The 9,409-nt window shown below is 31.1% G+C and overlaps 1 protein-coding gene and 1 pseudogene across 1 annotated transcript; one reads left to right on the top strand and one right to left on the bottom strand.

The window, feature by feature from the left end:
• Positions 1 to 747: 747 nt before the first annotated feature.
• LOC123896463 lies at positions 748 to 3,717 on the bottom strand (annotated as a pseudogene).
• Positions 3,718 to 5,631: 1,914 nt separating this feature from the next.
• On the top strand, positions 5,632 to 7,075 carry LOC123895153 (VQ motif-containing protein 4). Its single transcript, XM_045945377.1, has one exon. The coding sequence runs from the start codon at positions 6,039 to 6,041 to the stop codon at positions 6,777 to 6,779; it is 741 nt and encodes a 246-aa protein (XP_045801333.1). The 5' UTR covers positions 5,632 to 6,038; the 3' UTR covers positions 6,780 to 7,075.
• The last annotated feature ends 2,334 nt before the right edge of the window (positions 7,076 to 9,409 follow it).

Genomic DNA, 9,409 nt, shown 5'->3' with positions numbered 1-9,409 from the left:
AGTTTGAGGTAAACGTTTTACTAAATACTAATGACATGAACAAAGTAATATGGTACACGTTTTACTAAATACTAATGACATGAACAAAGTTATACACTATATTGTGGAGATTTGTGTCAAAATATGATTTGTCATCAAAGGTTCTTTTGGATTAACTTATTTTTGAGCTTATGCAAACAGTTTTATGCAATATAAATTAGGTTTTATGCTATTTTATAAGTTCACACTAGTAGTGAAAATTGTATTTTTATAAGCTATTTTATCAAAAGGCAGACTTTTCTTTGAGGGTCATGCCATATCCACACCAATATTGAAAGAGGGGATCAATGTTCGAACTGGTAATAATAAGATTATTGGAAAGAAAATCATAAGCATATTTAAAAAAGAAAGTTCCCATCATTAGATAAGTTCCATCTTGAGAAATCGTGAGTGCCATTTGAGGAGGGAGAGTGGTGACTATTAGGGAGAAAACGCTCTCATGAAGTAGAGTGCGAAGTTTTGGCTAGTTCCAACCTGAAGCAATAACATAAGAAGTGAAGTTTTGGCAAGTCAGTTTTTACGTAAAGCAAAGGTTTTAGAGATAGAATGAATCGTATCCGGTCTTTTTGTACGAGAATGATATATATAGTCTCCAATGCAGAGCCAAGACAATAAATGTGAGAACGAATTTAGCGTCCTCGCTATTAATAGTTATCGAAATAACGACCGAAAAATCATAATTGACCGTAAATGACAATCATTCCGATGTCAACCGTTACATAAATGATAGTTTTTGTGGCCATTAGAGAGGACACATGGTTTTGGGCCAGTGTACTTTTGGGTCGAGCTTGACATTGAATTGAACTTGAACCTATTTAGAACATGGATCTTGACCCATTTGGCTCTAGTCAAAGTTAACAGCAATAGTAATGAACTAGTCACCATGCCTGTGCGTTCGCACGGGTCAATATTTCTCAATAACATAATTGGAACTCAAACTTTCAATATTAACTTGTGATTTGGAAGGCCCGAACAGACAATTGTATTTAAAAACTCGAAGTGTGTATATTATTCGGCCTGTCGAAACCAGAGTTATCACTATCTGGAGAATCGTAGCTCAAATATACTTTCTCATCAGCATCTATCAATGACAACATGTACTCATTAATCAAGTCAACAATTGAATTTTTTGGAGTCAATATGGCTCTATCCTGAAAAAATGAAGGATCTTTCATATTATCAAATATAGATGGATATATGGCAATAACAATCGAGGCAATAGGATGATCTGAGCTTGGAATCATAACATCATCTGGAATATGCAGCGTGATGTCAACATCATCTCTGTCTCTAGTCTCCAATACTTCCATCACCAATTCCCAAAACTCAATCTGAGAACATTTTCCTTTCATGTAGATCCTGATCAACACTACCATGCAAAAGTCTCATATTAGTGGTTAATGATAATACTTCGCAGTGATTCCAAATTTTGGATGAATTAATGCTAGCATTTACAATTGCTTGCCTAGTTCATTTGGGTATGACCGGTAGAATTTGTCGAAAATCACCACCAAATACTAGAACTTTTCCCCCAAAAGGAATGTATTTATTGCCCGCAACATAAGGTGTAAGAATATCGCTTAAGGTGCGATCAGCTGCCTCAAAACAATGTTTGTGGATCATAGGAGCTTCGTCCCATATAATGAGTCTTGCCTTGGTAATCAATTGTGCTAAATGACTGTTAGGATGAATAGCGCAACTAGAGTATTCATCCACATTTATGGGAATGCAAAACCTGGAATGTGCAGTTCTTGCGCTAGGTAATAACCGTGTTGTAATACCACTTGATGCAACCTTTAAAACAATATCGGCTCTTGATCGAAATACAGCGGATAAAGCTCTCCAAATAAAACTCTTACCTTTTCAACCATAGCCGTAAAGGAAAAAAAGCTCCAGTTTATTTTCATTCGCCCTTGTCATAATCTTATCATATACGCTCATCTGCTCAAAGTGATTATTGACATCAATTGAACATGTTCCTCCATCAACTTTTGTCTGTCATCAATCGAAGACGTCATCAACAATTCGCTATCAGCCCGAGGCATTGGTGGATAATCCTCTAGACTGGCACAATTACTTTGGAGCAATTTCTCAATTTCTGCAAGTGCGTACCTCTTTATTTGATCATCGCTCAAAACTAAATTAAATAAACCAACTATATCATATAAATGTATTTTTATATAAATAACTCTTTTTTTACCTATATATATATATATATATATATATATATATAAACAATAAAGCGATCATGTCAAATTTTTATTATAAATAAATCGAATCTTTGGGAATTTGTTTATGGAGAAACAAATTATTACAGATGATGTTATTATCTATAAATTTGCATTCAACTCACTTGTTTTTTTATTTTTTTTTATTTTGGTCCAAATTATCACAGATGAAAGATAACTTCATATATCGATAAACAAATAAATGATGATGTCAAATGAAAATTAATAACTTTTTACTTGGGGTTCGTAAAATCTGTCTCTGTCGGTGTAATATGTCATCGCTCAATAAAACCCAAGTGTTGGTCCAAACAATCTCTGGTCTAGATAACTGTTTGAATATCAACAAAATAACGAATAATCTTCTTAAAAAAAATTTGTGCCCCAATGCCCTGCCCTTTGATTCCATCTATATATTTCTTATCATCATCAAGTAATCACATTGCGTAGCAAGCTTCCTTGAATGTTTTGTACCATACATTTTTTATTGTTTTGATATAATCGTAATAAGTGGGTCCTTTGACGTAATTTCAACAATATCCTTAAATAAAATTTCCTACCAGAACCTGGTGGGACATAATGAATTCTACCAATATTGAAAAACCTCTCTGACGGGAAGACCAGAAACGACCATCTTTCTTCCACACAAACTTTGTTGGAAATTGACAGTATGTTAGTTCACGTGCTTCTGGATATTTTTTGTTTGCATTCATCCAAGCTAAAGATTTGGTTTTGTGAATAGATGGCTTATTTAACACATCTTTTGTTGCTTCATGGTCTTCATATACAACTGGTTCTTCACCTTTCAAGTGAAAACTTAAACGTTCAACAGACGGTTCTCTATAATGAACGTCAAAAGAAAAAATTCTCCAAGCAGCCTTACATGCCGATAGATATCTACAATCATAGTACATTTTAATCTCATCAAGACATATATCATCATTCTTTCCCCTGTCTGCGCTATAAAATGTCGTTGTAACATGATCAGATCCTTTGTTGACATATTGGAAAAGATACTTTATGAACTGTGATTGGTTACACCACTCAGCATTTATATGAGCATTATACTTTAAGAGCAACTGGCGATTATAAGGGACAACAAAATGATTATCTACTAGTTTTCATCCTTTATGATTGAAACACCATTATCTCTTCTCCTATAAACTGGATAACCATCTGCATCAATGACTGTGCTATCAGCCAAACTCGTCAGTACGTCAATCCATACAAAGATATATTGGGAGATTGCATTTTTTTTACGATAAAACTATAATAATTCTAATAGATAAGAATTCCCATTTTTTTTATTATCATAAGAAAATTAACCCACTTAATTGTCCTATGAAATGTTGCGCAAAGGAAATTGATGGTGCTTAATTGTCATATGAAAACTTTTCTATTTGATTGATGATAATTGATTCCACAATATGGATGTTTATTACCTTGAGGACATAATTTTAATCACAATCGGTTTACATGTCATAGTAGTTGAGCGACTTTATTCACATCAAGTGTTTTGTGTTCGATTCTCATGATAAACACATTTCTATTTTTTAAATAATAAATGTATTGAGAAAGTTTCCTCCAAAACTGCATATGCAAATTAAGGTCAACCTAGTTGCATATTATAACCATTATATGTAAGAATGATATGCGACTTTTAGCACACTCCAAGTATTATTTAACTTTTTTTTAAGCACCAAGTATATATATACAAGATGTATACATCATTAATCTGCTAGTATAATAATCTGGTAAAATAGATGAAGTACTTGATATAGTATTAAATTGACATAAAAATATGCAAAAAAATAAAAATAAAAAATACTTTCCATAGTTTGAATTCTTATACAAAATTAATTCATGCATCATCCTCTTATAGTAATATATCTATCTTTCTGTTGTCATGGTTACATAGTTGTGTATGTATGGTAGAGCTTGTCCATACTCATAACATGATTTGTACGTGATGTACACGCTCTATTACAAAAGCCACAATCTAAGACTCAAATGAATAATAGTAATAATAATACTCGCTCCGGTGCTTTCTATAAGAAATAATTTGGGAAAAAATATTGGTCATTTTTTTTTTATAAGAAATTTTGATCAATTTTCAAATGTTTTAAATATTTAATTTTACTTATGCCCTTATTTATTATGAGAGAGAATATTAAAAATAAGTAATTTAGTTAAATTAAGAGTAATTAAATAAGGGTATACATAAAAATTTATAATAGTATTAAATGAAAATAACTATGTACAATGTATTTCTTTGGTATGTGTAATTTTTTCAAATTGTTTTTATAAAAAGAACCGGGAGTAATAATAATAATAAATAATTATAATAATTGGTGTTCTCATCAAAACTTATTTATCACCAATCCCATCAAACTAGTATACAGTGTATCATAATTTGCTTTTCAATAATATTTTTCAGTTTTCAAAAAAAAAAAAAAAAAAAAAAAAAAAAAAAAAAAGTATACATTAGTCTTTGTGGTTTGGCTCTGAAGTCAATGCCACATTTATATTTAAACGCCAAAATTATGACTAAACAAAAAATAATAATTAAATCACTATTCTCAATTTCTCATTGTCATTGCTTACTATTCTCAATTCTCTTGCTTTCTGTCTTTATAAGTCCCAAAACCGTTTGAGTGCTTTTTTTTTTCTCTAGCCAACCAAAATCCAAAACCCCACCAAATTAAAACATGGAGAAATTCAATTTTATACATATGGACAAATAAAAAAAATATTAAGAGACATATTCTCTCATATTTAAAATTAAAGAGAATTAAGTGATTATATTTAAGTGGTTAATGAATTTCATCTAAATATAAATTTATTCGAGAGAATTTGAATTTGAATTAAACTCTAATCCGTTTGGTATGATGGAAAGAAAGTGGAAGAAAAGAAAATTACGAAAATTAATTGATGAACTTGGACTAACTTTATAAAGAGTTAAGACAAAAGAGTACTCCTCAAAGCTTGAACATAATTAAGGAAATTAAGAGTCACACTGCACTGCTTTCGGGATACCGGTTAAGAAAATAAAAATGGGTAGGTTTTATTTTGAAAATATCATTTTTTTTTATTTTTTAAAACTATTGACTACACAAATTCTAAAATAAAACCAATGGATTTATCTCTACAATAGCACACAAAGAACATCTAGTTAAAAGATTAAAGAGAAATAAAAAAAAAATTAAAGAGAATCTCATGAGCTTAGTAAGTCACAACAGGTGTAAGCGGATTCTAAACAGACCAGGATCCCATGTTGTAAACATATCCCACAGTTTTCGCAAAAATGAATCTGAGCCATTAATTTAAGATCAGTCGATTGATATTACATCTTTATAAAATCTATACAAAACAATCTCTGTCATTGATTCATGATCAAAGAACTGTAATCGATTACAACTGTACACGGCGTGAAATCCGTTTCCGATTCTAAAGATCAATATCAACCCTTGATTAGAAAATGAAAAGTTTGAATAGTATTACACAAGAGAAAATGAAAATAGTATATAGAAATAGAAGAGTCACAACAAAACAAAACAAAGGCACAATAAGCAACTCTCACCCTCCAACTCTCACACCTTCTTTCTTTCCTCAAAACCTTGTTTTTCACTCTTTCACATTTCTTGTCCAATCTCCACCCAAACAACCCCACCCTTTTTTCCTCTCTTTCCTCTCTCCCTTGATATTTCTCAATTTTTTTTGGTTTCAAGGAGAGAGAGAGAGAAAAAGAGAGAAATATCTCTCCCTCCTTCATCAATGGAAATCACCTCAAGATTTCATCATGAAAGAGAAAATCCATCTCCAATGAACTCACCAAAAAGCAATGTAAGTAATTGCATGAGTAGCAGCAATTCCAATAGCAATGGAATCCAAATTCCAACACCACCTCTCACTCCAAAAACAATCCCTAGATCTGATTCAAATCCTTATCCAACAACTTTTGTTCAAGCTGATACAACTACTTTCAAACAAGTAGTTCAAATGTTAACAGGTTCATCAGAAACACCAACAACAGCACCAACAACACCAACAACAAAACATCAACAACATCATCAACAACATCAAGATCTACCTCAACAAACAAGAAACTTTAACATCCCACCAATCAAAACAGCACCAAAGAAACAAGGTTTCAAATTATATGAAAGAAGGAACAGTCTTAAGAACAGTGTTCTTATGCTCAATACTCTGATGCCAAATTTTTCACAGAATTCTAATTTCTCATCACCAAGAAAACAACATCATCAACAAGAGATTCTTTCTCCAAGTTTGCTTGATTTTCCTTCACTTGCTCTTAGTCCTGTAACACCATTAAACGATGATGCTTTTGATAAATCTTCACCTTCATTAGGAAATTCATCAGAAGAAGACAAAGCTATAGCTGAAAAAGGTTACTATTTACACCCCTCTCCTATTACTACACCAAGAGATGCAGAGCCACAGCTTCTACCTCTGTTCCCTGTTTCTTCACCTAGAGTTTCACAATCAAGTTCTTGAGGATGAAAGAATTGATTGTTGTGTAAAAGATTGAAACTTGCTATGTGGGTCATTTAGATTGAGAAATTTACTACATGGGTTTTGAAATTTGAATCATTTCAATTTCAAAATTACAACAAGGTACAAATACATAGCTTGGTTTAATTTGTAAAAGTGGATTTCTTAATCTTAATCATGAAATGGTTAAGATAATCTTTAATTCTCTCATGTTAATTTTGTTTTCAACTTTTCCAAATATTTGCTATCATTTACCTTTCCATAAATGAAAGAAGAAGAAAAAAATTCTCTTTGTCTAATGAATTTTGTTTATAATTTGTTTTTGTTTTTCTTATATTTTATTAAGTTATTTAATTGTTATTTTTGTTATAAAATCACATCTTAGGATTAATCATAAGATGAGATGTCTTGTCTTAATTCATTATCTTATGATGAATTCAATGAATAAGATTTCTACAAAGTGTTTTGTTTGTGTGTGATTCATGTTTCACACCTACCACATCCACATGTGAAGTTGTGTTTGATTGAGAGATGAATAGAATCCAAAGAAGGCAAAGAGAAGAAAAGTGATTTTTTTTTTCTTTTGAGAAAATAAGGAAGCTTGGAGGGGACACTGACACATTGTACTGGAAATCAGTCTTAAGAAGAACTTAACAAAACCATGTACTATGTTGTCATCATCACATAAAGCTGCACCAACAAGAAGGTGGGGTGTTTAACTTGGTTAAGGTTGAGGGGGTCCATCTTCTTGGTTATTGGTTATGCCACTTTAATCAATTTTCAAAGTGGTTGATTAGCCTCAATTATAATCAAATTCGAATAATTGAGTTTAAATCCCGACAGAAACAATCGTTCATCAGAATTTACCTGAGTTGAACTTCGGATTACCATGACCCTTTTCTCTTATATATATGATCATATGTTTTGGTTTTTCTTTTTCTCTTTTTTTTTCCATTACTCCTATTTGAAGAAAAACCATATATTTCAATATCCCTTTCTGATGAAGAAGTAAAACAAATTAAAGACTTTTCTTTCTTTGCATCCTTTTTTAGTGAAGAACATTTATGCACAATGTTACCAACTTGTACTTCTTACAATCTAGACAAGGGACCTATAAGTATGTGTGTTGATCACAAAATTGTATTTTCTATTATAGGATCTATGTTTGTGTTGAACTGTTGATCATAAACATTCCTTTAGTATTATGCAATCATTCAATGAAAAAGAATTTTTGTACTAAGTGACTGTTTCCTTATAGTAGTACTAGGGAAATGAAAATTCTCACAATGGACATGAAAATCACTCATGTTGACTTTGCATCCCCAAACTCACGGTAGTTCCACATCTAATATAGGTGACCATCATATGGAAAATTACAGTAAAAAATAATCAATCCGGTTGAAATTGTAGTTATGAAGATATCAAACACCTTGATGTCGGTTCTGTTTTTTAAAATCTTGCATCTAATATTGAAATATCACATGAAATTAAGACAAAAAAGATACTCCTTAATAAGCGTGCAAAAAGCAATTTTTGCTTACAAAAGAGGCTAAAGTAGTAGTAGTGATCGATATAATCAAAGTAGAAGGAAAAAAAAACTTAGTATCGAAAAGTCTTAGCAATATATTTTATATCTGTTAAAATGATTCAGTGAATACTAAAATTTATCTATTTTAAGAAAAATCTTTTTTTATGATGTGACATAGTAGAATTGTATATCTCTATTTTTCAATCTTTTTTACTATGTGCTCTTGAATGGAATATTTAATCATACAACATAGTAATAAAAGTTCTATGTGATTACCAACTATATTTTATATTTATAAACTTGAATCAACAAAAAATGGTTCTTTTCTCTTGTTTTCAATTTTCACTCTCTTTGTTCATTGTTTAATTGATTTAAATTTACTTGGATTGAATGAGAAGCATAGTAGGGTTGACAAAATGACAAAGAGAGAAAGATAAGATTAGAGAGAAAGTGGAACTTTTGTTTACAATCATCTTTGCTAAGAGAAAGTGAGGCTAAAAAGAAACAAAATGTAAATTACAAAAGCAGAGAAAACGTGAAGACCACTACCCTTTTTCTTTTTCTTCCTCCTTTTTAGACTTTGCTTTGTCATTTAGGTACATCTTGGTTGGTACCTATTGTTGGTGATGCATTGAACAATAAAACCGCCAATATCTTTTACTTTTCAAGTTTTTATGCAACTTCAAAGTTCAAATATCTTCTACATATTTCGAATCTAGATTCCATGCGGTCAGAAAATCACGTATCAGACAAGTTACATTATACAATAGTAATAAAATTCATTTTAGATGATTTTGACTGTTAGTTTAAGATCGGACGATTGAGATTGAAACGTGTGTGACATAGCTGATGCACCAAATTCAAATCTATATATATTACATGTGACACAACTTTTTTGACTAAGATAGGAGCTAATTAGTTGGTTTGTGAAAAGAGCATGTTGCAATGACCACATGCTTAGAATGAACTTTTACTTATTCAAGCAAATATAATAAGCACTTTATAAATGAATCCATATGCATCAAGCTGAATTGTTACTTGAATTTAGGCATGTTGTTTGTTACTCTCCATGTTATATGTGGAAATGAGAAGTAATGAGAAGAAA

Source organism: Trifolium pratense, linkage group LG7, assembly GCF_020283565.1.
Source record: "Trifolium pratense cultivar HEN17-A07 linkage group LG7, ARS_RC_1.1, whole genome shotgun sequence".
NCBI lineage: Eukaryota > Viridiplantae > Streptophyta > Magnoliopsida > Fabales > Fabaceae > Trifolium > Trifolium pratense.
This window is presented reverse-complemented; position numbering and strand designations above follow the sequence as displayed.

Excerpts from the sequence above, each read along its gene's own strand:
- LOC123895153 (XM_045945377.1), top strand. The coding sequence starts at position 6,039 with ATGGAAATCACCTCAAGATTTCATCATGAAAGAGAAAATCCATCTCCA.